Consider the following 27,739-nt stretch of genomic DNA (forward strand, 5'->3'; position numbering starts at 1 on the left):
ATTGCCTGATGTTTTTGGAAGGGCTTCGAACTGAGTGAAGGCTATATAGCTCACCCGTAGAAAGTCTGGAACTGTGCCTTCCACGTCAAAGTAAGTCTCTTGGCTGCAACTTATTCGAGACTTCGTACGTGGTAGAAGTTAGTTTCACTTCTTTCCTCTCTACCTCACCATGCCGTCACGTCGAAGGAGATGTTGCATTATCCAAAGAGCACGATGATACATATGAAAGGGGATTCTAAGGAGTTCCACTACTAGATGACCGTGCGGTCAGTTAAATCACCATTATCCCAACAAGTCATGCCTCTTCCGTCCATTGATCAACTTTAAATCGATGACCGAATAATGTTTTTCCCTGCAACCAGCCCCGGTGCCTTTTCGGTGAACAGTGTTTTCCCTTTCACTGTGCTCACAATGAATCCCGGTACACGGAATCGATTATACTGGCCGGTGCCCTTCTTCTTTCCGATTGTGACAAACAATTGCGGCATCACAGTTGGCTTCAGATCTGACACAAGTTCCTTGGCGCCGGTGAGCACAGCATCAAGGTTCATGGCCAAGTGTAGTGCCTGTCTCTCGGCATAAATGAGTTGCTTGGGTTCCAAATTGCCGACATCGCCTGCAGCCCATATGTTTTCGAAGCCCGTGACACGTAGACTGGTATCGAGTTTGAGATTCCCCTTGTCGTCCAATAGGGTAGTTGGCAAGAAGCTGCTGTTTGCTTTCATTCCAAACAAGGGAAGATAGATGTCAGCTTGAAGAACACTTCCGTCAGATAAGTAAATTGTAAGTTGACTACCGGCTTCCTCAATGTTGGTAACACGCGTGTGTCGTCGGATTTTGACGTTTAACTTCTCGAGGTCGTCTGCCGCCGTTTTCCCGACGTCAGGAATAAGACCAGGGAGAGGGTCACTGCCAGGGACGATGACAATGATGTCTTTCGTTTGGCCATACATGCTGGCCAATTCAGCGGCTGTTTCAATGCCCGTCGGTCCAGCGCCCGCGATCACAATGGAGCTAGCGGTTTCCACTTTCCTCTGCCATTCGTGTAAGGCATCGAGTGTTTCTTGGTAGGTTCCGATGGATGTGAATGGAACACGACTTGGGTAGGAGGACCCGGTCGCCACGACAAGATGTGTGTACTCGAGTTCAAGAGTTTCTTGAGAGGTTTGGACTCGCACGACGCTCTTGTTCGGGCTGACGTGTGTGGCAGTGCCCAGGACGAACTCAAAGCTGCCAACGGGGTACTTTTTGAATCCAGGTTCAATTGGCTGGAATAGTTTGTCATCAGCTAATTGACCTGGCACAATGCCTCGTACGACGGCGATGTTCCAGAGATGGTGCGTGCTTGGTGAGATCAGGACAACTTTGAGGCCCGGGACTTTGGGTTTCGTGTCTTTGAGCAGCTTGTGGGCAAGTCCGATACCTGCATAGCCTGCACCTATTATGAGAATGGTTTCCAACATTGTTCGACTTGTGATGCAGAGGCGGAGTATCAGGTGAACTGCAGGAGGAGTGTTTGAGGGAGAACATTCAATAAAACCCGGAAGCTTTTAAGTTATAGAGACAGTCGGGCAACGCCCCCTTGTCCTGATAAACTGATAGACCAGCAATATTAGTTTACATATGATGGGAACATTTCAACCCGACGCGATACGCGGAATCGGTGCGAGCTGAGCCCCGAAGTCAAGCGAGGTCCCACACGGAGGGATTCGGCCCCGAGGTGGAATGCTTATTTCCCCGAATCGACTTGTTTGACACAAGGAATATCAGTGCGTGAAAACACCTGGAGCAAGCAACCTGGCTTTGATATTTGCTTTAACTTTTAGCAAACTCTGATGGAATATTCTCAGTCCTAAGAAAACAGTTGATTTAGTTGTCCGAAGAAGAGTCATTAATCCGGGACTTAATCCCTTACTGCTGGAGGAACCCGCAACGTGCATCACTCTACGTCCAGGACATTTCCAGCTCACACTTGAATCAGGCTATCTAGACAACTGTTACCTAAATCTTGAGTTTGATGGAGTGCCGCGAAAGCTTTATGAATGGTAATTGTCTCTATCTGATAACAAACTGACATGATCAAAGAGGTAACGTATATGATAAGCGAGCGACGCAGTCAAGCGAGCGACGCACTTTTCCCTCTTATATCTAACTTTTCATTTAATTAATTGATTCCCAACCATAAAATATGTCATAGTCGAATATTGAGGCCAGAACCCTTCTTGCCCTTTAGACCCTTTAAAATAATCTAAATCTAAGCGTCTGAAAGGCTGCAAAGACCTACTAGGTCTCTGAGCTAAGGCTACGTCGGCGACGAAATGGCATTTAATCTCGATATGATACTACCATGAATTCACGTAAGCTATTAGATCTAGAGGAAGAGATCCTTATTTACTTTATTCTTAATCTAGATTCGCGAGGATTTCCCCCTTAGCTTCGTGGTATAAAAGAAATAGCTAATTAATTACTTGCTGACTACGACGCGTTACTAGTCGGCATGCGCTAGGCTTTAAACTTCATTAAGTAATACCTAGAGCTTAAGACGCGTTTTTTTAGGAAATATAACTACTAGAGAGCTAAATGCGAAGATCTAATAGTTATCTATAACTAGTTTCGCCTTGTAGGGAATATAATCGCGAAGTATAGCATCTAATTAGATAATCTCTATAACTTTGATAAGACTGGCTTTCTTATGGGTATGATTGCAAGCGGAATGGTCGTCATAGGTTTAGAAAGGCGTTCAAAGCCGAAATCAGTGCAGCCTAGAAACCGGGAATGGATTATAGTCATCTAGGCGATCAATGCGGAAGGCCAGGCGATCTAGCCGTTTATCATTGGCGCGGGCGAGTATTACCTTGCCAATTGGTACCAAGATAGTAACCTCCCGGGCGATTAGGCTATTACAACGACCCAAAATAGCTAGACTAATAACGAGACCGGTCTCGAGTGGCTCAAGCACTTTGACCGGTGCACAGCCAAGCGATCAAATAGCCGCTAACGTACATGATAAGCGAGCGGCGCAGACAAGCGAGCGGCGCACTTTTCCTAACCTTTAATATAAGAAGTTCAATAAAACTACAACATATCATTCAATTAATTGAAACTAATCGCTATATTTCTCTCTAGATATCGCGATAACTATCTGATATGTTCTTGCGTTATGCCTGGTCTTGCCGCATGTTCTATAATGCCTTTCCTTCAGTCGTGCCGACTCTCCTTGACCACCACTTCTCGATGATTTAGCCACTACCTGCGTATTAACGCCTATCTGATTAATTGCTTTCCTACCTTTATCTATAGTTATCTTCCCTCTATTTCGTAGCTAGGTTCTTTTTACTCTACGTCGCTTACTAAGAGTCTTATTTATCTGTTAAAGGATCTGGTTCTTAGACTTTAATAGGGCATTCTAATGCATTATTGCCTTTATTTTCTTTAAAAGTAACTTAAGTGCCTTAAGAATTAATGCTGTTTTACTTATCTTTTGAGGTATTTAGACTGCGAGCTAGCCTTAAGCATGGTCTTTGGGGTCTTTGAGACCCAAGGGTTAGGGAGGCTGGCCGCCTCCCCGATAGGTATTGGAGTCTGTAGCTAGATATTAAGCTTTGATATAATACTTTCTGGGTCTAAAGGAATAAGCCTGGCTCCTCTAAAACCTCCCTGAATATTACTTTTTATTATAGTAGCTTAGTGGGTAGCATAAATAGCTAGAAAGAACTTAGTCTTTAAAATATGGGTTATAGAGTATCTGATTAACTGCTTAATTTCTCGACTATATGCCTTTTTGAGCGGCCTAAAGCACCTGATATTAAGAGGCTGAAGTAGGTGAGATAAATGAGGTGGCATATATAGCATGATGATATAGTTGTCTTTGTAATATTTCTTAAAGTTAACCGAGTGGTGACTATTATACCCATCGAGGATGAGAAGACGATGGCGACTGGTTGATCGGGCCTTAGTATGTTAATTGAAGTGCTTGAGCCACTTAAGACCTATATCATTGTCGGTCTAGCTATTTTAGGTCGTCGTAATAGCCTAGTCCCCCGGGAGGTTGCTTTCCCGGTACTAATTAGCAAGGTAATATTGGCCCGTAACCATGATAAACGGCGCGATCGCCTAGCCTTCGGAATTAATCGCCTGAATGGCTGTAACCCATTCCCGGTTTCTAGGCTGCACTAATTTCGCCTTTCTATATCTCTCTATGCCCGTGATAACCATTCCGCTTATAATAACCCCTATTATAAAGCTAGTCTCGTCAAAGTTATAGATATTAGCTAGGTTAATACTGTATTTCGTGATTATATTCTCTATGAGCCTAAACTAATCGCGAATAATAGTTAGATCTTCGCATTTGGCCCTCTAATAGTTATATTTATAATTAAAATGCGTCTTAAGGTTTAGTTATCGCTTAATAAAGTTAGAAGCCTAGCGCTTGCCGATGGGTGATGCGTCGCGGTCGGCGAGTAATCGGTTAGCTATTTCTTTTATACCACATAGTCGCGGGGGGAATCCTCGCGAATCTAGGTTAAGAATAAACTAAATAATAATTTTTTTTTCTAGGTTAGATAGTTTCCGCGAGTTAGGAATAGTATCGCGTCGAGATTAAATATTATTCTGCCGGTGATATAGCCTTTGCTCCTTGACCCTATAGATACTAGAAGCCCGCCGGAGACTTAATTTTGGGTTATTTTAAAGGGCCTAAAGGGTAAGAAGGGTATTTGCCTTAGTATTTGATTGTGATATACTTGGTGGTGAAGATTTGATTGATGAAGTGGAAAGTTAGGTGTAGGAGGGAAAAGTGCGCCGCTCGCTTATCTGCGCCGCTCGCTTATTATGTACGTTATTATCTTTTAATCCTTAATGGCCATAAAAGTCACCACTTTATTAAATTTAAGAGATATTACGAGGAGAAGAAGATTATCTAGCTTTATATGCTACCTTATTTATCTTATCTACTCTAGCCCCTTAATATTAGGTGCTTTAGTATGCTAAAGAAGGCTTATGGTTAAGAAATAGAGCATATAATTAGATGCTTTATTACCTACGTTTCAAAGACTAAGTTCTTTCTAGCCTTTTACGCTACATTTTAGGCCACTATGACGGAAAAGAATATTAAGTTAGCCTTTAGAGGGGCCAGGCTTATTCCTCTTAACCCAGAAAGTATCGTCTCGAAGCTTAATGTGCAGCTACGGACTCTAACACCGGCTGAGGAGGTAGCTAAACCGTCGACCCCTTGGGTTTCAAAGACCCCAAAGACCATGCTTAAGGCTCAATCTCAGTCAGATTACCTCAAAAGACAAGTTATAAGGCATAAAAGTAGCTCCCTAGAGTTAATTCTAGAAGCTATATAGTCTTCTTCTAAGGGAACAAAGATAGTTATACATAAGGTTGCCTTACTTGAGGCTAGGGTTAAAGAACTTGAATAGGCAAATGAGATACTAAGCCGGCGCCGGAGGGCAAAAAGGACCCGACTATAAAAAAGAGGGGTAATAATAGTAGAGGAAGGAAGGCAAGCAATTGATCAGATGGATGTGGATGCGCAGGTAGTGGCAGAATCGTCGAGAAGTGGTAATCAAGGGAGGTCAGCGCGACCGGGGGATCGGCATTGTGGTGTCTGCGGCAAGCCCGGTTATAATGCAAGAATATGTCAGGTAGTGATTGAGATATCTGGGGAAGAGTATAGCGAGTAATTTTAATTAATTAAATAGTTTATTGTGTTTTTATAGTAATTTCTATCTTAAAGGTTAAAAAAAGTGTCCGGTTCGCTTGCTGTCCGGCTCGCTATACATATACGTTATCCCAATATCACATTGCAATGTTAGATCCTCAGTGTGCCAAAGTAGACACGCACAGTGCAATTGTGCTTAATACTACCCTTCTCAAGCCAAGAATCAGCTATCTAACAGCCAGACTCACGACGCCAAAGCTTGAACTGGCGGTTATAAGCGTCTCTAAAAGCAGTGTCACCCAGAGGCCCGAGAGCGGTGCTGATGTCAACCCGGCCGGTGCCATCATCCCTGATCCAGCACTGAGGGTTGTTCAAGATGCCCCTCGACTTGTTTGCTTCTTGAAAAATTGTTAGTGTTTGACTGGGCTTCTAGATCGGCATTGTACTTACCTCTCACCCAGATGGTGCACATCAGATTGATATCAGTCTGGCCGTCGTTCCAGAACTTGATACGGCGGCGACTCTGGCCGGACTCGTGCCAGACCTTCTCTTCTTCCTGGAAAACGGCACAACGCTTTTCTAGATGAGAAGAGGCGTCTGCTAAAGTAAGGCCTGGTCTAAAAATCTATGTTCATTTTTCCATACCTTTGGTAGGGGCGGCGGCAGCCATGAAAGGGGCGGCGGCGAAGAAGATGATAGCCTGGAACTTCATTGCGATCGAGGATGAATTTGATATTTGTTGAGTTGGTTTGGTCGCCTTGGGGGAGTGTGATGATCAATGATGAATAGAAGTCAGTCAAGATGCTCGGTGGTCCTTTTATACATCATGCGATCTACTCATCCCTCATCCCAAGCATTGTTAAGGGGCCCAGTCACGGTTATCGTGGGTGATGTTCAGCACTATCCTGATTTTCTAGAATCCTTCATCCTTTCAGGATCCTTTGGTGAAGTTAATTGTTGACTTGAGCCCGACCATTTCCGTCGATCTCAAGTTCGTGCATCCCTGATGATGAAGAAGGATTGTCGGACAAGTCTCTGCGGAAGCGCAGATCTGGATTAAACCCACATGAGAAGGTAGTATTACTCGTGTTTGTCCCCACATGTCGTGGCAGAAGGTAGCCATATTGTCGCAGTTATTCAGAAATGCGCGACCGGGGATTGCTTCGAAGCCACCGCCGGTCTCAGAGGACTGAGTCGAAGAGAGAACTAAACTCTCAATTTATCAATGTACTCTGATTAGTTTTAGATGCAATGGTCGTGGAGCATATTCCCTTCTGTTCTTTGTTATTGTGTCCACCGGAGACGTCATTGATAGCAGCAATGGAGCATTCTCGACCTTCGGTCCCATTGCCAAAATCGCCAGTTGGTCCATGATTTCACCAAGGTTCTTCCTAGCTAGGGGCCATTTCCGGTTTGATCGGCTGTTTCATCATTAACTATGGCACTTAGTTTCCGCTTCAGCATGAGCAATTAATGGCTGCCTAATGCGGATCATTTCATCAATGCCATAGCGATCCTCAAATGATGCTGATCCCTCGGGGATACTAGCGGTTAAGTTTATGCTGAACGCTGATTCGCCTGGATCCGAGTAGTCTTCTCGAAATGGCAAGGTGACACGCGATCAAAGGAATAATATGCTTGATTTAAAATCGTATGTGCACCAATCGGCATCACTCTACCAGTATTTAGGATCAGGATCGCAGCTGAAACCCCCCCCTGGACTAGGAGCATTTTTGATCATTAGATAGTCAGGATTTGTATGTGCATTGATGTCATCTCGCCTGTTGTACTGCTGAGCTGACAGACGGGACCGAAAAGGCCCAGCACACGTCGTCTGTATGCAAGCTAACTTGTTTTCACCCTGCCCAAACACTCGACGTATAACGGATAATAGAGATATGTTGAGCTTTGCGGGCCTTTTATTGAGCACCCAAGAGAGAGAGAGAGAGTCCCGGGTAATCAGTCCTTTGCAGGGTTGCTACACAAGACGACTCGTACTGATTAGCTCTGAATAGCCTTTTCGTTGACATATAGAATCTAAAGCCATTGTCGCGAGTATATCGCGAAATAGGACTATCTCTATCTTTGCCGCTACAAGGCTTAGCACGGGTCTAATGTTGCGGTTTGTCTTCTCAAACTTGGAGCTTGACCAGGGGCACAAGGGGCTTAGGAGTTGCAATCTGGCCGATCAAAATACCAGTATCAATTGCATTCTGAAGATATGGCCTGATCGAACTGGCTTCACATCTTCATACCGGCCCCTTGTCTAGCTGTTCTGGAGCCAGTGAGTAGTGTGCCGGTGACGAATGAGCCGCGATGGGGTATTTCTGTACAGACAAAGCCCCATGGAATGTGTCAGAGTAAACAAAGGGACACCTTTACGAGATGGAAATCATCCTGAGAAGACATCACTGCCGTTTCTGCGACGGACTCGAGATATTCAGTCATGGGTAGTCGATCGCAATTTCGTATCTATGAACGACCCTTGGTGTGAGGTGGAAGTACCATTACGCGCCAAGACAACTCAGGGGCTACGGAACTGTCGTATCTTGATGTAACTGAAAAGCTCGTCAAATCATAATGTCTTGCCCTTATGTGTCACCAAAACCCGGACGGTTTGTCTAGTCTGATCTTTGTATGGAATCTTGAAAGCTTATTGTCACCAAGTGGCGGTTTACGCGCGCTTTCAATGATCGAAAAAGAATCGTTAGCATTATGACCTTTCTCTGGTAGTCTTCCCACCCAGCATCATGATGATTAGCTCTAAGACGGACAAAGACAATGGTACAAAGCCATCGATTAAACTCTCATCGGATAGCTATGGTGATTAAGAACAGCCGAGATGAGAAACATAAAATCCTACTTTTACATCTCCTAAACAGCAACCAAGAGGTGGGCTAAGTCTTCAAGGAAAGAATCACACTAATAGGGAAATATAACACCTTGGAGGGTGAGATGTCAGATCATAGCTCTATTAACTACCGTGAGAATTCCAGAAACCGTCCTGCTTGGAAAGATCTGGACCAGGCTCTGCATTCAAGTTGGCCCAAGAACCCCTTTTCAGGATATCAGGGGCTCAACCTCCGTTCTCTCGTCTAACACACGGGTAGCAGTACTCCCATGACACTATAACATCAGCCTCATCTTCGATACATCGGGCTATTGGGCAGCGCCGGGCACGTGGTCTGAGTGCCCGAGAGCATTTTTCAGTCACGTAATCCGATCCAACCGGCGCCCCGCAGCGTTCACAAATGTAAGTAACCTCAGTAATGCGGCACATCTTGTCCTGAGGCCGCAAATTTGTCGGATATTATGTTTTTGTAATTGATTCGAAGGCGATTTCTGTGGTGAAAGTCGAGCTTTGTGCGATGATAGATGTGGTTACTGTAGCAAGCGAGAAGATCTTTGCGACAGGAGGGACAGACAGGCCCTTTATACCCCAGGGATGCTCTCACAACAGTGAATTACCAAACTTTGATTAGATATTAGACTCCTTAATTCACAAGAATTATGTCAGCTGAATGACATGGAAGAGCTAGAACGACTGTTCCTTCGAGTGATTCACTACTAAAACAGGTAAATATAATTATATTCTCGTAGGCTATGCTGACCACGTGTATTCGTTAGAGTTACCTCTTGAGTAAAGCCTCTGAACATCTGCATCAACCTACCATTGGATGCAGCCATGACATCATCATCCGTTCGAATACACGAAAAAAGTGTCTTCATGTCGCGGAATAGCATGTCCGTGTGGAGCCCATGACTGTCACAAGTTGCGTTTTCACAGCGCTTGATGCTCTCTGAATGCGTCGTATAGTCCAGGACGGTGCGCCTCTGGAGTTCCACCCACAGACTATCTCGCCGATGCAGGGATAATCACTGCCCAGGATGTGTCTCAAAGCACTCTGCCACCTGTTATGGTTTGGGTCGTGAGTTGATTTGAATCATATTGAACGGAACGTTCTTCCTCTGGCTACCACCACACTCTAAGGCAGACTTCCCCGTAACTTGTGAAATAACCGTCGTGCCAAAAGAAAATGACGGGCCGCGTTTATTTTGATGCCTGCCTCTATTTAAGTACATGGTTGTTAATTTTTCCAGTCTTTCGAGTATTGACGGGCTATGACTTGGAGCTCAACCTACTCAGGTCCGATGAACACACAGCTCGGTGATGGGAAAGCTGTTGAAGTTAGTGGGCTTGTTAATGATTGGGGATGGCAATGAATAGGTTCTTCTTGGTCTGGTAACCATTGTCGGCGTCTGTCGAAGTCAGCTCCGTTGGCCCCCCGAGGCTTGACGGGGCTGGCCGGGAAGCCCGAAGAGAGAGCGGCTCCAACGGCAGCAAAGATAGTGACCAAATGCATGATGGTAACCAAGAGCGGTGTGGTGGTCATATAAGTAACTGGCTGAAAGGTAGCTTAAGGGAGCAAGAGTTGAAGAGGTAGTCATAGGCAAGGTGACGATTATACATGATGTGTTTGTTGCAATCATGGCTGAGTTGACCACGGAAAGGGTCGAGCAGCTTCACTGCAGCCCTGGCGCCTTATTTATCCAGATCTATGCACTTGGGGATAGATCGGAGACACAGTCTCCAACCTCGGCGCAATAAAAATGGATTCTGTCTCTGTTTCTGCTCTGTACCTGTTAATGATCCGTATGGGATCCTCGTTCTTGAATCTTTTGCCGTGGTACTAACTGGAATGCAAAGAATCACTACTACTACAGTCCTTCACTCTGATTCTTACTTCTGATGGACAAAATTGGCCTCTGAATCTGAGGTTGTAGTCTGGGTACCTTCACATGCCATACAAAAGACCCGAATGATGCAGATGCCACAAGCGTCGGCACGAGCGTACACATGCCAAGAGGAAACTATGGAGCTGCCCATGCCCGAGCTCCAAGTAACGGTGACCATGAGGTACAATGGGACCTTATCGCCTTGGCACGGAATGGCAGAGCGACCCGCCACTTGCCGCATGTGGCCGTGTTGACTTCTGGCACTACACGAGCTCCGGTGTTTATGGTGTTCCTGGAAGTCCTATCGGGAGTTGCCATATCCATTTTGCAACGCATTCGCGAAGCTGTGCTGAGCGGGGGACGACCAGAGTGGACCCCAGAAGATCAATGACGCAACACCCTGAGACTTGCATAGTCCTGTGGCGAGCTGAGTGTGGACTCCGGCGGGGAAAGGTTCGAGCTGACGCCTCAAGTGAGACATTCGGTACTTGGTGGCAGGGAACAGAGGAGCGGTGATAATCTAAAGAGATATTAGCACGCTCTTCATTATCTGTGTCGATACGCTACTGATATTCGAGACTAGGTCGCATACGTCAGCGAACCATAATTGGTGCCTTGCTGACGTCGTTGCATACCGCTAGAAGGTGGGAGCATACATAGTACCAACATATCTGTCAAGACATGAGGGACCAAAGAACAAGACTGAATAGCCCGTGCTATCACCTCTTGGAGCCCCCCGACCTCGTAACCTGTAGTTTATAATCAAAATGTGAAGCAGCTTGTCCATGTTTTGTCGTCCCACTGCCCAACAACCTGAAGCCACGTCTCAAACGCACAGCTGATAATTCGCTTATGATAAAATGAGGGGAATTCTGCAGCCACCCAAGAGCTTGGCCCATCAGCCCCAAACGGCAAGATCTCCCAAGGTCCGTCCAGGACCGGGCCGGTCCATTGATACCCCTGATTAGGCCCAACCAGCGGGGTAGCTGAGTGTCCGTTTAGGTGATGATCTGGATGCTCCGAGGAGTAGATTTTCGATAGTTCTCTTGTCCCTGTAGTCCCTGTCGGCTTTGTCTCGCCTACAGTCCCGGAAGGCTTAGCATGTGATGATCAGCGCTGACCTGGCGCCGACTTCCGCCAAGCCAATGTCTCTCCTTCGTGTCTCGCTGCATCGGCGGGGTAATGAGACAGAGGACTACGTGTTTGTGCTAGAAAGGCCGAGCTATTCACCAATTATATCGTCGACATAAGGGGAAACTCGGATGATAGGCCACCAAGAACAGTTGAGGTCAATGCTCTTGCACGAATGGAGACGCAACCAATGCCTCGGAGCTCTGACCTTTCAAGTACACTCACTCAAGTATATAAAGCATCAATCTAGGTCTCCTTTCTCGAGTGAACAGACACAACACCATCATCCCTCAAATCATCTCTTCTTCACACAGACCAACCATCGCAATGGGCAACGGAAGACTAGACAACGGCGAATGGCTCCTCGTCGGTCAGAGTATCTTCTCCGACGACGGAACCGTCGAGCTTCGAATGCAGTCAGATGGCAAGCTTTGTGTGTACTACGACGACCAGTGCCAATGGCAAAACACTGCCGAGCAGCGCTATGATATCCACGGCGTAAAAATGCAGGAAGACGGTAATTTTGTCATATAGTAAGTCCCTCTAATGATATAATCACGGCTTATCCGAGCATTTCTAACACGCTATAGTGACAACTCTGGCACTGGCACCGCTACCTGGCACACTGATACTGCTGGGCCTACTGGCGATGATACAACTTACGTAGCTGTCCAAGATGACGGGAACATCGTGCTTTACAAGAACGGGGATGAGCCTATCTGGGCCACTCACAGCAACAAGTAAACGAAGATTGAAGCACACCGAGGTACAAATCAACGTACTGGAAGAATTGAACATGGACCGTCTCCTGACCTCCCGTCTGCAAACTGTGACCAAATCGTTTAAATACCAGTCTTACGATCTAACGTGCCACTAGTTAATTGCCCAGTAGACATCTTAAAATGATAGATGGTAGTTATACGACACACACATGATCGAATACTTTGAACGCAAAAGTCGGCATCAGTAACCGCCATAACGACAAGAGCCCTCAAACAGCAGGCAGGATCACGGATTCTATATAGTTCTATCATTCTATCGCGCCTCCTCTCTAATAGCGGCAAGCGTGTCTGTATCATACCACCCTCCCTGGCCGGAATGAACGGCTCTGCGCCAAGACCGACCAGCATACTCACAAGCGATCGTTGCCTCCTTCTTTGAAGCAGCTTGACACCTCACGCGTGGCGGTGATAAATGTTATCCAAAAGACTCCCATAGAAATGACGCCTTTTAATCTTCATCTTGATGATGGCACCCTTTCGACGAACTTCCAAATCGTCTTGGGAAGTGTCTCGTCCATGTGTTGGCGCAGCATCTCGGTTGGGCACGGGTCAGGCAATCCGGTGCTGGCATTGAGGGTGGCCTGGACGGCGCTTCAGAGAATGAACTCAGCCACATCTCCTTGGGCTGCACCATTCTCAATGATGAGTTTGGGCATAGTATATGCTTCGTCATTCAATAGGCAGCTTAACCCGCCCCATGTTTTCCAGAGTAGGTCGAGGAGTGTCGGGTATTCCCTTCGCCGCACTCTAACACCAATGAACCTCGGTGGATCAATCTTGGCGCCCTGGCCCAAAATATATTTCGCTCACTAAATGGGAGTCATTTCAATGGGTTTTATGCCGATACTGATTTTGATGGCGAGACAGTACGTTAGCAATGGCGTTACAGTGCAGTCGGAAGGACAAGGAGTTGCTGCGAAGCGATAAACCCCAAAGCCCTTGAGATCGCCAATGATGGAATTATCAATGCCTCCTCCCGCTTCTAGAAGCAAAGCCATCACGCTCATAGCTCCATTCATTGCCATGTGCCTTGCAGCAGCCAGCATCGGTATGGCCTCCCACGGCAGCAGGACAGTCTTCGACGCGATGACGGGAGGAGCTCGACTGGCAGCGATGCAATTCCTGATGCCACATCCCTTGCGAACATGAAAGGATGGGTAGACTACGGTGTACGTTCCAGTGATGCTGGTAAGAAGCCGCCCACGCCAGGCAGGAATAGGAGGCGGGTGAATCATAGGCTGCCACGTTAGAAAAGCTGCAGATTAGAAATGATGACCTAGACCCTCGACAATAGAACATCTTCTGACGAATGATCATATTCAAGTATTCCGTCGCTACATTATTCCCTAAATAGCACTTCACTCAACATACTTTTCCAAAACAATAGCGCAATGATGATGGTACATGACGATATGCGTAACAACTCAGTGCACATCACACAAAGTCAGAATCCTCTGACTCGCTGTCAGTCATACTCTCTGACTCCCCACTCTCCTCTGCATCAGCTGCCTCGCCAACATTGGACTGCCTTTTGAAATACTGGTACAAGACCCTTGTCTTGAACTCAATTAGATCTCTCTGGTCTTCCTTGAGTTTTATATCCGCAACTTCGTTGTAGTCACTTCCGTATTTCTGCTTCTTATTCTCACGCACTCGCTCAAACACAGCCTCACAAGCATCGAGGTCACCGGCCTCGGTAGTCTCGATATACGCAGCGTCAGGGTGATTTGCAAAATCAGGTGGGCGGAAATGCGCGCTTACGCCCTCCATCTCATAGCCGCACGTCTCAATGAAGAAGAACATGATTTGAGACTGGGCGAGGGGCACAAGAATCTCCTTCCATGTGCCAGATTCGAGATAGACACCTGTCATGAGGACTCGTTCGAGTGCTGGCGACTGTCGGACGAGTGAAGCCAGGGCACCACTGGCTGCTGACAGACTCTGCAGGCTCAAGGACTGGAGACGTAGAGGAGGGAAAGCAGACTCGTCGAGGACCAGAATGTCAGAGCCTTTAAGAGCTAGGGAGTGGACATTTGGTGCGAGGTGCAGTAGTTGTCGAACGTACTTGTCGAACTCTTCATTCGGCGTTAGATAGCGAAACTCTATGCCCTCGCCATCGTCGGTAGCTCGGCTCGAATGAATTCCGAGGTACTTGAGCGTCTTGAATAGAGCTTTGGTTGAATAAGCATCTGTGTCGACATCTTCAAGGAAGCAGCCAAAGTCGTAAGCCAGAGGAAATGAGAGATCAAGTTCATCCAGCTTCTTCAACTGAGCCCTGCGCAAGGCCGTGGCTAACGATTCAAATAGATTGGCAGTATCCTCCTCCCAACAGCATCGACGTGGCCAGGGTTTCGGATCGAGGCTCAGATTATACGCCATATCCTCAAGATCGAGCCTGACGACCTTGACGTTAGAGAACCTCGGTAGGGTGGTGTGGATAACGACGGCCAGCTGCGAAAGATATCTCAGAACTTCCTTCTTATTTTGCTTCAACTCTTGTAGGTAGTCTTGAAAGTGCTCTACCGGCCTCACTTTGATGCATATCTCGAGACGGCGGACAAGTTGGCGAAGTGGAACATTCTTTGACAGTTGTTGAAGCCTCTGCGTACCACTACTATAGCAGATTACGACATGCTGGAACAAGATTGGTGTGACTATGTCATGGAATAGACGATTGACTTGACGTAGAGAGGATAGATTGTAGCGAAAGTTTGTTCCTTTCAATTCGTATCGACCCAGTGGCGGTTCGTATGCTGCGAAGCGATGTTTCACAATACCGTCATGGAGAAGCAACACGATCTAGATGGACTTAGCAACGACTTGATAGGAACGGAACAATTGACTTCTACCTGCCGCAGCACTTCAGGGGGGAGTTTAATGAGCGTAGTAGCCATTACGGGGCGTAGCACGTCGCGGGTTGAACAGTTGAAGTCGCGACTTGTTGTGGAGCAACAGTGGGAGGGGGACGTGGGCTGGTGCCTGTCATGTGACACGCGTCATGTACCAAACGTTGGAACTCGGATTTGGAAACGCCTCTAAGAAGCATAAAGTGCCCAAATCACCGACATGGATTAAACTACACGCTATAAATCACCTTTTTCGACCATCATTCCTTGAAACACGGCCACCAGACGCCAGACACGACCGCATGGATTGAGGGTTTGGATTCATATACATTTCACCACCCGAGGCCTCAATCATCTAACTCAACTACTGAACAACTACTCGGTGATGGTGCATCTACGCTGGGCTGGTATGATGTAGAATCGGGGCAATGATCATCAAAGAGCCCCTTGCCAAACTTTTCCAACAGAAACTCCTGCACATCTTCATTTCCTCCATTCCCTACAGCTAACCCCTCCGAGTCTCCATCGATTTTAAGGCCCTCAAGGCTCGTAGCTCTGGACAAAGCGACGTAGACCTGACCCTCGGCGAAAGCGCGAGACAAGTTGACGATGACACGGTTCAGAGTCATGCCCTGACTCATGTGAACGCTGATAGCCCATCCCGGCAGAAGCGGAATCTGCGTCCGGTGAAGCAAGGAATACGGTTCTTTGCCGTACGAGTTGACCATGCAGTTGGCAAAGATGGTGCGTGTCTTGCCGTTTTGAAACTTCACCACCGGCCACTTCGTCGCCCTGAACTTGGCGATCTGCATTTCCCTAAGCGTCGCGTACTCCCCGTTAATGACCTGCCAGGGCGGAAGCATGTCATCCTTGCGTTTGGCCCTCGGCAAAACTGAGGCGTCGTAGTCTTCAAACCCGCAGATTATGCCCTGGCTGCCGTTGCACAGCCCTGCCGAGATGCTCAGGTTGACTTGCAGTACGACCAACATACCCACCCTCAGGATGACCTCGGGCTCCAACCGGTGATCCTTGCAGGCGACTAGTGTTCCGTCCGTGTTCCGCTTGTTGTGGTATCGTAAGTGCTCGTGTTCTGGGTTCCAGTTGAACTCGTCTATCGCGTGGTAGCTGACTGTTGGCGTCTTGAGTTTATTGAAGTTCTCCCGGTTCACCTTGTTGACCTCATGCTTCATGCAAAGCAGTTGGGCCGCCCCGCCTACCTTGCAGGGATGGTCGATGAGGGTCTTGGTCTCGTCTCGTGAAAAGGGAATGCCGAGTCGGCATTTTTGAAGGATCTGAATGAAGGCCTGGTCTTTTTGGCGATGGATCTCTCGGAGGTGGACATGCTCAAAATTGGCCTTCTTCCAGGCCATGCTCTTGAACGCCCATTTGTCCCTCTCTTCGAATGGGCCGTGGCATTCGTCGCAATTGAACTCGGTCTCGTCGTCGTTGGCGAGCATCTCCCCTCCGCACAAGTAGCAAAACTGGAACGGCTTCACTGGCGGCAGCTGGCAAAAGTCTCCCGTCACGATCAACTGCAGGCCTCCAAATGGGGGCGGGTCTCTCTCCATCCTGTTCTCGTAGTAATTCCAGCACCTAACAGCCGTGATGCAGTGGTTCATGCGCTCGAGGTAGTGGTTCTCAACCATGCTGATCTCGTCAATGATGAGCACGTCCGTGTCCCTGATGCGCTTCCTGATGTGCTTGCGGAAGCCCTCCTTGATGAGACTGTCGAGGTCGTACTTGAGGTGATTGGGTGTCCAGCCCATGTACGACCAAGTCGACATGCCGTTGACCTGCAGGGCGGCTTTTCCAGTGGGGGCGACGATGTTGACAATCTTGCCCATGCCTTCCAACTTTTTAACGACGGCCTTGAGGATAGTAGATTTGCCACAGCCGGCAGAGCCGGTGTAGAAGACATTACGACCGCGCAGGATCAGGTCGACGACATCTTGCTGCTCCTTGCACAGCGTTGGTTCGGTATCCGCCTTGTCCATGGCGTTTGCCGAAATTCCTTGGATGCGAGGCTTTGCTTGAGGTGGTGGCTCATCATCTTCGTCATCGCTTAGAGATGAGATTGACAAGAAGCCATCGTCATCACGCTCAATCCGATCGTGCAAGGCTTGACGTCGAGCAATAGCTTTAGGAGTCGGCTCCCTGTCTGAGTCTGAGTCGGATGAGATGTCGATAATAGCCTCGGGCGGCGGACAAGACGGCGTCATGCTGGCCGGTCGCTTTCTCTTGGTACCAGCCATACCTGAGCGGGGGGAGGGGGTCGCAGGTGTGATGGGCGCTTTTGGTGAGAAGTGGACTTCATCCTTGGCGAATGGCAATAAGGGGATACTGGGGCTGGGGGTTGGCTGTGCCATGGCCACTGGAGGCGGTGGTGAATAGCGGCGAGAGGGCGGAGACTATTGGACGTGAGATACAATACAAGCACGGCCCCTCCAATGACATGTGGAGTTGGAGTTGGTGCTTGGCCGTCAATTGAATCGAGATGGTTGGACAGATGAGGTCACTGCGGCGCGATCGGAGACGACGCGATGCGGGCTCCCTTGACTTGACATGCGCCGCTATGTATCACGTGACTCCGCACCTTCTTTCATTGCGTCCGAGGCAATCAGGATTATCTTGTTGTAGGTAGGCATCTTTGATAACGTAGACTCCATTATATGGATTTTTTCAACATTTTCCCATTTTTCCTCCAAAGAAAAATATTTGAGCCCATGCTCTTCCATGTACCTAAGTCGAAATGATCCAGTTTTTGCATGTGATAATCCCTTCAGGACTAACAACCCCGACTACCCTAAACCCCAGGGACGGGTTAGAAGCAAAGTTCTAATCTTCCACAAGAATTTCACAACCAGAAGGCGATGTGATAGAGCGTGACCGCATCAGGTTATCGCTTATCAGAACACCTAAAATACAAGCTTAGGCTTGCTGATGGCAGTGGGTTCTTTGGTTCAAAGTGATGTTGGCAATATATTACGTTGACAACATTTCCCCATGGTTCTCCTCTGTTACCTTTCAAACACAATCGTGGAGCTGGGTCAGGACAAAGCGTTCCGACGGCAAGGACTAAGGTATGAGAGGTATCCCAAGGCAACGAAGTATCATCCCTTTTGACTTAAAGTGCTGGATATCTACGCAAGAAAAGAATCAACATTCTGGTCCACGGAGAAGCGCGCGGCACTCTTGGCTCGCCCTATCACACCATGGTCAATAACTTCTTGCCTCATCCTCCAGCATCATATCCCCAAACTAGCCCAGGCCGATGATTAACTTTCAAATGCCAAGCAAGCCGGTTGTTGGAGCCCATCTTGGCATCGGTACAACTGGACGTATTCCTTTGTAATTCATAATCAATATTCGTGGTACTGATATCCGCTTGTCGTGACACGAGTAAATCCTTCATGCTATGATTAGACCCCCACTATTACTCAAATGAGACTATTGCAGCACCTGGCTTATTCCCCTTGTTAAGGCATGCGGCGTTTGTCGTGGTGCAAAAGTACATGGTGCTGAGTGGACGCTCAGGCCTGCTTGAGGGTCGAATCTCAATAGTGAGGGGTTTGCATGATGAGCTTGAAGTTTAATTGGTCGGACTTGCATGACAGCTCAGCCGTGTCTCAGAGCCTAAGCCAGTTTGAGCGGACCGTGTCCTCGCCTCAAGTGGGCAGACAGCCACGAGAATTTAGAAGGACACCTGAAATTGAAGTACAACAGGCACCTCATTGTTGTTGAACCCTTCGCACCCTCCGTCTGCTCACCCACATCTTGTGAGGTGTTGCTCTGTGGAATGTTGGCCCAGCGAGATTGAACTTTTCTTGTGGTAACCACGGCCAAGCGGCAATGCCTTAATTAGTAGTAGGTGACACATTGTATGAATAATGAGACGGATAGAAACATCTAACATGCCTGAAAATGCATGTATCTGCTCCTCCAAAGAATCTGCAGGTTGTTTTTGACGCCGGGATAACTCCTGAAAGAACAAAGGGTATTGGGTGGACCTCGCAGCTGCATGAGTTGTCGCCAGTAGGAGCACATCCCGTGCCCAAGTGCCCTTAGCATGGGCACCATTGCGGAGAAATATTGATATATAGATGACGGAAGTACCTTTAGAGTCATACAACATGCTTGGGGTCACCTTTGTGGCCCTTGCTCATTGGTCTAAAATTCCGATGCATATCGTGGCGTAGCTGAAATTCCACATTCGATCAAGAGACCTTTGCTTCTCTTTTCTTTCACCCTGGTTAGAACCATTTCCTAAGCTGCCCAGCATTTAAAGGGTTGTTAATCGCCTTGTTGTTGTTGTTGTAGAAAGCACGTTGAACGCATCTCTTTTCACAATACAACAGACTCTCACCCTTCCCGACCCAAACACACCCTCATTAACAATGGCTCGAAAGTTGCTCACCGACTTTGTCGACAACTACGACCAAGGCTTCTACACGCAAGTAGCCGAGATTGCTGAAGAGCGTTGCCGCAAAGTTCTCACCGAAGGTGGTATCCCCGCCATCATCACTTCTCGCGCCAAGCGTCCTGACCGGCTCCTCGAAAAGCTCAAGGGCCGCGACAAAGAGAAGAACTACCAGACACAAGAAGACATCAAGAAAGATCTCGTTGATCTCGCTGGTGTCCGTATCGCCCTGTACTTTCCCAGCCAGCGGCGGGAGGTCGAGCTATTGATGCTCAAGGTGTTCGCGAATGTCGATGTCAAGAGATTGGCGGGGCATACGTGTGACTCGACTTTGACGGAGGAGGATGGCCAGTACCGGAATGAGTTTGCGGGATACAGAGCGACGCATCTCCGCCTCGAACTTGGGACTGACCGATTGCCCGAGGACCAATTGAAGTACGCCGGGTCCAGGATTGAGATCCAAGTTGCCTCGCTGCTCATGCATGCTTGGTCCGAAGTGGGGCACGATCTCGCATACAAGACCCTCAACGGCGCGCTCTCTGTTGAAGAGGTCCGTATGCTGGACGGTATCAACGGACTTGTGAGAACTGGCGAGGTCATGCTTGGCCAGCTCAAGGCGTCCATGGAGACACGCATTGCGAACCAGACAAGGCCGTTTGGAACCCATTTTGAGGTCGGCACTTTCTTGCAGCAGTATGCTCCCCACGACCCTGCCAACGAAGATTACCGCGTCGGGTCGCTGTCATGGTTGCTCTACGTGCTGCGGCAGCTCAAGATTGACAATCCTCGTGCTCTCGGGGCGGTTCTTGACAGCTGGAAGAGTGATCCGACGAACCTGACCAAGTACCCTCTTGTGCATTCTGTTGTCGGTTACCTTTTCGAGACGAATGAGCAAGTCGAGGATCCTTTCTCGTCGCCCTACTCCCTCCAAGCCCTGGATGAAGGGTTCAAGGGCACAGAGACGAAGAAGTTGTCGGTCTTGTGTCGCATTCTGGCGTATGCCTGTGAGCCCGACACGCTTGGCAACGTGTCACTCCAAGGACGTGATGATCAGCTTCGGAAGGCGGGTGTTCTGACTGCTGGGGAAGAGCCAAATGTTTCTGAGAACGACGTGACACAGGTCAGGAAAGCAGTGCTGGATCTGTGGAATTGGTTTGCGACGAATGAGTCCAAGGAAGCCCGGCTGGCATTGGGCATTGGTCGTTCGAGGGGAGGCAAGCGTGCTTGGAGAAAGTGAGCTTGTACAGTCAGTGACCTTGTCCTTGAAGAGTTGCCTAAACAACGAGAATATTGAGCTTCGCATTCAAATTCCTCACTTGAATGGTCGCGTGCTCAATCGACCTTTGCTCTGGCCACTTGCAAGCCGAGAATACTAGACTGGCGGTGACATGCTGATCATCCTATGTTTCTAGTTGTTTCTCCGGTTCAAGTGGGGACCCAGACGAGAACCGGCATATGTTTGAGGTTATTTCTCCGCAGACTACCCCGTAATGGTGCGGGGATGCTGGATGCATGAACTCAGAAACAGGGATGGATGGATGAGGGGATTAACTTCTCGGTCGATCGTCACCCGAGATTGAATGAATGCCGAGGCTCCGCTACATCAGTACGAGCGGACCTACACATCTATAAGGTCAATGAGCCCGCTGGTCCTCGGCCCTGATGGAGGAAGATCAGGTGCCTCCACGTTCTCACAAATAATCTCTTCAACATGCGCGTCACAGCTTTGGCGCCGCTGGGCTTAGCTGCCTTGGCCTTAGCGGCCCCTTCGGCCCTCAATTCTATGTCCCGAAACGCCCGCTCCCTCTTTACCGAAAGTATGAATTGGATGGATGACTATTACGACCCTGAAACTGGATACCTCTTCGACTTCAGTGCAACAACAGCACTCAATCATGATACTCGAAGCTCTGTCTGGTACGCATTGGGTTTATTAGCACGGAACAAGGGCGATGATGCCACAGAGGCTGAAAAGATCATCACAAACGTGATCCATGCGCAATACGAGGATCCCAAGGATGAATGGTAATTGTGGAAAGCCCTTGAAGAAGGTAGACCACTGACAGAAAGTGAATAGGTACGCGACGTACCAGAAGGAGCCTGAAGAGCCCTACGTCGGCAGCCCACACTACCCGGCCAAGATCTATAACTCTTGGGATCCCAACTGGCGTGGCTTTGTTGGTACAACGTTGATCATGGCTATGGAGGAGTACTCTGCCATTATCAGCAAGTCAACCCAGAAGCTGATCCTGCAATCGCTATATAATACTACCAAGGGTGATGAATACCGCTTTGGGAATACCGACAACACCAAGGATAACCTGTACCCTGCGTACAGCAACCCGGTGAGTGGGAGAGTGGTCAAGGGAAGAATAATGCTGATACCTCCCAGTCAATCATGCGTGCTTTCGTATCAGGATGGACCGGTCGTCGTCTCCACGAAAAGAACATGACAACCAGTGGAGAAAAGTACGCAAAAGACATCATCAACCTCTTCAACCGCGCCAACACACTCTCCGAGTTCAACTCGGGCACGTATACGGGCGTTTCGCTGTTCGGTCTTCTTCTCTGGAGCAAGTACCTGCCTGAGGACTCCGTAATGACTAAAGAAGCACCATCTATGATTGAGCATACCTGGGAGGCTATCGGACAGCTTTGGCACCCTGGCATGAAGAATATCGCTGGGCCGTGGGATAGGTCATACGGGTATGATATGAACCGCTACCTTAGCCTTATGGCGCTTTGGTTCTGGACTTTGATTGGAAAGGAGAACTCGTCCCTCATTAGCAAGGCAAGTCCTGGATTCTTGAGCCCATGACTCTGTACTGACCACACCCAGCCTCAAATCATGTCTCATATGGCCGACTATGCCTGGGGTCCTCTGTTCGCCATCCTCGCAGACCACCACAAGCGCTTGATCCCCAAGAAGGTTCTATCAAGCCTGAAGAGCTTCTCCGGCGAGCATACCTTCCAGGCTAGCGCGTACTACCCTCCCTTTGACAAGGTTCCCCGCAATATCACGACGTGGCTATCTGACAAGCTTACCATTGGCGCTGAGTCGTTTGATGAGATTGCTATCGGAGGCCCTTCTCAAAACCAAGAGGCATTCAATCCCGCCGTGGTCCAATGGGATACTGGCAACGAAATCTCATTCATCTCAGTAAGTGTCATTCTCAAGGGACCCCGTTCACTTGCTGACCTTCTCTCCAGCTCTACCCAACAGAGACTGCTCTAGAGACCAAGGTTGGGTCCGGCCAGCTCACCCTATCCTATCCGAATGGCCACTCCGGCTCGATATTCTCTCTTCTCGTAGGCACATTTAAGAGCAAGCGTACAATCTCCGGATGGGAAGACGTTGTAGGCCTCAAGGTCGCCGTCTCTGGAAATGTGAACACGACGTATGGCTTATCTTTCGGTGGACACTATGGCGGGTCTGATTCACCGATCCGAGATTTCGAGTTTTGGAACTTTACGTATACTATGCCTACTGGATTTGTCGGAACACCTAGCCTGACACTTGACTTGGAGATATCATAAGTTTGGTTCACAGTCCACGGGCAACCCAGGCCAAACGAACATGCTACTGTCTCCCCAATTCCGTATTAGCTGGTAGATTGAGTTGTTAAACTTATTGAGATGGGAATGAAATTATTATTGTCTTCAATAATGAGTCCGCGAGAGACCGCCAGTTACAACAGCAGAAGACACAGTTATTAATAGGCGACGACATCAAAACACAATACTGTAGTGGGAATGGAATGTGTTCTTTATTATAGTTGAAGCCCGGCCCTTGATGGGTTAACTGAGCCAGAAGATCGTCCCCGAGTTGACACTGACAAGTTGTAGGAGAGGTTGACTCCCCTCTCATTTCACCCTTCGACCATGTAAACTGGAGAAGACTGAAAGCGTATATCACCCAACTGGGAGCTCAAGAAACTTCGGTGGCTACGTCGATACTGGCTGTGCAAGTTGTGTACAGAGCCCAGGCTGATCGATTGCCAATGGCCCACGCCATGTCGGTTAACCAGGCTGCCATCTCTGTTTTCGAATCTATATCTGGCAATGAGACAGTTGACTTTGACATCATCCTCGTCGTCGCGTTCCTCCTCTGCATGACAGTGGCCACTCTCCCCAATGAGGATGGTCCTCCCTCTGGCGTGTTGGATGGGGCTTTCGTGACAAGATTGGAGGCCTGGTTGCTGCGTGGTCATCAATCACCTGTTGGTTTACGAATAGGGGTATGGCTACAGCTCCTTCACATTGCCATCAAACGCGTAGGAAATCCCGGTTTACTATCGAAATCAGCGTTGGGTCTTCTACACAAGCACATCAAGGACATCCCTAGCCTCACCGCTCTTGACCATGACGCACATGCAGCAAATTCTTTGTACGACATCATCAGTGCCCCTATCTTTACGTTTTACTGGGAGGTACAGGATGTCTCAAACCAAGTTGCGGACGTGACACATTACCGTCGATCCCGGATCATCGCCATAGATCAGGAGAAGTAACCGACATCTTGACTAGCCTCAAGGACAACATGTGCAATCTGTGGCAATCTCGACCTGCGCCGCTGCGGTTGGATCCATCCGAGCTACAACAACATTTCTGCCCCACGATTGCTGATCCCCTCATCACACTTGCTGGGCTCTGCTCTGCGACATACCTCACTGAGGTTGTCGCCATGGGGCGCATTCTTGGGCACCCTTCCTTTGCATCGCCCGAAGCCAAGGACGCAATGCAGCGAATTAGAGATATTGTTGATGGTGATTGGAATGCCTCCAATGGAAGGGTGCTGAACGCAGGATATCTTCGGCCGTTATTTCTATACGCCATTGAAAGTTTTGACAAGGAGCAAACACGATGGGCGGCGAATCGTCTAAAGCAAATTGAGAACCTGATAAGTAGAAGCGATTTCATCGCATCCTTCATTGAGTCGCATGGAGAAGTGCAGAGAATGCAGGGGAGGAGGGTCACGATGAAAGCGTTTTGCTACCAGAGGTTTGGAGTGCCGCTCCCGTATTTCTAATTATCGGTGGTCACAATAGGTTCAGCCTCTATAACTACTCTTTAGGAACATATAATTATGTAGGATTAAATCATAAATAACACTCCCCCTTTGCTTACTTACTAAGGATTCTTTTCAACTCGTTCCCTAGAAGCGTAAAGCCGAAACTCTGGACAAGGATCTAGTGCCAAGCACCTACTTCGGCTCCAACACCTGCCCTACAAATACTAACTGCACAATAACGAGCTTCTGGACAAGGATTTGCCCCGGTTAAATCTCGTCTGATTCTGGGTACGTGGCGTGAGTGTTGGTCCGACTTTTTGACAACCCTAACCGAGCTGCGATTGGGTCACATGTACCTGTGGCCAGGGATGTTCCCCTCATTAACTTTCCACAGCTTGCGAGACTGATCAAAGTCATTTATGTTCCAAGACCCTCACGCTTTTGCTTCTGAGATTGGACAACCATGTCAAACCAACCTGTAGGGTCCGCCACACCGGCGGATGCCGCGCCCGTAACCTCATCGTCCGGAAACGAGCCCATCCGTGCAAGCGACTCAGAAGTGTGCCTTGACTGCTCGAAATTACCTCAAACACCGGCTGACATCGTCTTAGAGTGACTCTTCCAATGGTGGCGACTCTTCAATGGGCCAAGATACGTTCGTGACTCTGAGCAGCGGATATTACCACATTTCTAATATCGTATCGCAGTTTGAGCAGTACAGCTTCTGTCTCTTCCAGTATCCTCGAGTATCGTCGGCTTCAGGGGCGCACTTATCACAGCGAGAAGTTCGAGTTGAATTATTTTCTTCCCAACGATGACCCCTTACTGGAGTCTCTAGACTTGACGTGCGACTTGAGACTCCACCAAGCTCAATGAGAAGCCAGTTGCTGATCACCTCCAGTCATCATTACCTGACAATTCTCTTGGATGAAGAATTGTTCCTCGCCCCCGTGAAAGAGGAAAACATGCAGGTGGGCGTCCGCAGTCAGTGATAGACCCTTGTACTACTATTTACACGACATTGTGCAGCGAGTCCTTGACGTTGGTACTGGGACCGGTAAGTTGCTGAATCATGTACATTGGAGAAGATCGCGACTGATCAGTTGATAAGGTATCTGGGCCATGTACGATGGTAAAGAACTCTGTAGTTGTAGTTCACCGGCTGATCTATTATAGCGAATTCGCTGATCGATACCCTGGTGCCGAGGTTATAGGCACTGACCTCTCTCCATGCCAACCCCAGTGGATCCCCCCTAACGCCCGCTTTGAAATTGATGATGCGACCTTGACATGGACCTGGGACCCAGACCAGTTCAACTTTATCCATATACGCTATCTGTTTGGCGCTGTCAAGGATTGGGGTGGTCTATTCAAGGAGGCCTACCGCTGCTGTGCCCCAGGGGGCTGGGTGCAGTCGACCGAGGCTAATGTCGAGTTCCGAAGTGACGATGGAACTGTCGACAAGGAGCCCAGTCTTCATATGTTCACTAAGCTTTTTCAAGAGGGCGGCAAAGCTTTGGGTCGCCCCTTTTTTGTTGATCATCTGCAGGAAACGGAATTCAGAAAGGCGGGCTTTGTAGATGTCCAAGTCATCGATCACAAGGTATGCAATTTGACGCCCTCGGATAAACCAAGGAACTAACTGATGTTGCTATTCTTAGCTTCCGGTTGGTGGCTGGCCCAAAGATCCCAAGCTGGCCCAGGTTGGTCAGTTTGTCAGAGCCGCCTTGGAAAATGACCTCGAGGGTAAGAAAGCGGGCTCCCCTATCGCATTGACGTTCTGAGGTCTTACGTATGCTTTGTTCTAGGCTTGACTCTCATGATGTGGCACGATTTGTTACAGTGGCCCAAGGATGATTACCAGTTGTTTCTAATGGGCTTGCGAAAGGGGTTACAAAACCCAAAGGTCCATAGCTATATGACTGTGCGTTACGTTTATGGGCGCAAGCCCGAGTAACTAAGAAACACGAAGGTCTAGTGGGCACCTCTTTGACCGCCTGGATCCGCTAGCTTAGAATGGCCTCAACTTTTTGAGATTGCATCGGAAATTCAAGGAACTTTGAAATCGATTCACGGTTTCGATAATCGATCTTGTCGCATGGTTGGAAACTTATTCTAGCCACCTTGAATGGTGATCGAAGCAAGGAGATTGGGAACCTGGTACGAGCATTAGCTATTATTTCTTCGGGCCTGGTTCTGGGCTCCGTATATCTCGCCGCCAAAGAGTAACATGGGCTGCCCCTGGGCCTCGATAGATGACTACTAATGCTGCAATCCCCGGATCCCGCTAGCTGCCGTCCCGTCGGCTATGAGCTATGAGGAATTTCGGGGTCGTGGGGACTAGGTCTACCAGTCGTGGACATAACTTGTTCTTCACAAAGACTACCGACAATAGCTGAAACCTCAGATAGGAAACCGCATATGTTAAGCCCTAGATTTACCGAGACAATACTGCCGGCGACGCTAGAGAAAGATGCAAGGGTGCAACTGACAGTCCAGCAAGATGAAGATTTTCAAGACTCGCCGCCTATAGCCGAGTTTTCTGCACTGGATATACGCGATGGCCCAGTTGTTTCTGACCCAGAATCTGGTTCTGAACCTGGCTTTGAGCTGGTGACTCTTCCCTCGTCACCCACTGATCTCTCTGCTCGTGTCTCTGGCGGATCCCCATGCGACGCCGAGTTCGCATCATCACAACCGATGGCCCCAGCACTATCACCCAACCGCTACCAGCAAGATGGTGATCCGCCTCCCGAGCTCGGCTGTTCCCCTCCATCAACAATAGACTCTCCTATTATACGGCTCAACTCTTCTCTGGACTCCTGCCGCTAGCTTTCAGCAGCGAGCGGGAGGTGAACGATGACGAGTGAATATGGCTATCAGAGTGGATGTTGCGGAGGCAGCGAGGATCTGTGAAGGAGCGATGAGGCCTTGGGCTTGAGGAATCTATTAAGAAATTGCCAAGTGTTAACTGGCCTTACTTGATAAGGTAAGTTGACCTGGTTTTATATATTAGTTAGCCATATCTTAAAATATCTAATTTTCATAAATTGATAGTCTTTACTCCCCCTCACTGAGGAGTATAACGCTAGGGGGTGGGCGATTTCAAGCTCCCTGAGTAACTAAACTTATTTCTGATAATTAAAAATA

At 48.5% G+C, this 27,739-nt stretch overlaps 8 protein-coding genes across 8 annotated transcripts; 5 read left to right on the forward strand and 3 right to left on the reverse strand.

The window, feature by feature from the left end:
• Positions 1-323: 323 nt before the first annotated feature.
• LRP88_04300 (NAD(P)/FAD-dependent oxidoreductase) lies at positions 324-1,463 on the reverse strand (the record flags this gene model as incomplete). Its single annotated transcript, XM_083240875.1, has 1 exon — positions 324-1,463. One exon carries the CDS (start codon positions 1,461-1,463, stop codon positions 324-326), a length of 1,140 nt encoding a protein of 379 aa, XP_083103405.1.
• A 4,433-nt stretch (positions 1,464-5,896) lies between these two features.
• On the reverse strand, positions 5,897-6,377 carry LRP88_04301 (uncharacterized protein; the record flags this gene model as incomplete). The annotated part of the gene is made up of 3 exons (XM_083240876.1): positions 5,897-6,063; positions 6,116-6,262; positions 6,311-6,377. 3 exons carry the CDS (start codon positions 6,375-6,377, stop codon positions 5,897-5,899), a joined length of 381 nt encoding a protein of 126 aa, XP_083103406.1.
• Positions 6,378-11,860: 5,483 nt separating this feature from the next.
• LRP88_04302 (bulb-type lectin domain-containing protein) lies at positions 11,861-12,277 on the forward strand (the record flags this gene model as incomplete). The annotated part of the gene is made up of 2 exons (XM_083240877.1): positions 11,861-12,066; positions 12,124-12,277. The coding sequence occupies 2 exons, from the start codon at positions 11,861-11,863 to the stop codon at positions 12,275-12,277; spliced, it is 360 nt and encodes a 119-aa protein (XP_083103407.1).
• Positions 12,278-13,749: 1,472 nt separating this feature from the next.
• On the reverse strand, positions 13,750-17,527 carry LRP88_04303 (uncharacterized protein; the record flags this gene model as incomplete). Its single annotated transcript, XM_083240878.1, has 2 exons — positions 13,750-14,710; positions 15,723-17,527. 2 exons carry the CDS (start codon positions 17,525-17,527, stop codon positions 13,750-13,752), a joined length of 2,766 nt encoding a protein of 921 aa, XP_083103408.1.
• A 2,028-nt stretch (positions 17,528-19,555) lies between these two features.
• On the forward strand, positions 19,556-20,815 carry LRP88_04304 (uncharacterized protein; the record flags this gene model as incomplete). Its single annotated transcript, XM_083240879.1, has 1 exon — positions 19,556-20,815. One exon carries the CDS (start codon positions 19,556-19,558, stop codon positions 20,813-20,815), a length of 1,260 nt encoding a protein of 419 aa, XP_083103409.1.
• Positions 20,816-21,289: 474 nt separating this feature from the next.
• On the forward strand, positions 21,290-22,396 carry LRP88_04305 (uncharacterized protein; the record flags this gene model as incomplete). The annotated part of the gene is made up of 3 exons (XM_083240880.1): positions 21,290-21,603; positions 21,656-21,923; positions 21,971-22,396. The coding sequence occupies 3 exons, from the start codon at positions 21,290-21,292 to the stop codon at positions 22,394-22,396; spliced, it is 1,008 nt and encodes a 335-aa protein (XP_083103410.1).
• Positions 22,397-22,426: 30 nt separating this feature from the next.
• LRP88_04306 (uncharacterized protein) lies at positions 22,427-23,115 on the forward strand (the record flags this gene model as incomplete). Its single annotated transcript, XM_083240881.1, has 2 exons — positions 22,427-22,738; positions 22,789-23,115. The coding sequence occupies 2 exons, from the start codon at positions 22,427-22,429 to the stop codon at positions 23,113-23,115; spliced, it is 639 nt and encodes a 212-aa protein (XP_083103411.1).
• Positions 23,116-25,554: 2,439 nt separating this feature from the next.
• Positions 25,555-26,373, forward strand: LRP88_04307 (class I SAM-dependent methyltransferase; the record flags this gene model as incomplete). Its single annotated transcript, XM_083240882.1, has 5 exons — positions 25,555-25,573; positions 25,623-25,646; positions 25,701-25,713; positions 25,766-26,192; positions 26,251-26,373. 5 exons carry the CDS (start codon positions 25,555-25,557, stop codon positions 26,371-26,373), a joined length of 606 nt encoding a protein of 201 aa, XP_083103412.1.
• Positions 26,374-27,739: the final 1,366 nt, after the last annotated feature.

This window comes from Fusarium phalaenopsidis (assembly GCF_050370095.1).
Source record: "Fusarium phalaenopsidis strain FUZ10S chromosome Unknown contig_32290, whole genome shotgun sequence".
Lineage (NCBI taxonomy): Eukaryota > Fungi > Ascomycota > Sordariomycetes > Hypocreales > Nectriaceae > Fusarium > Fusarium phalaenopsidis.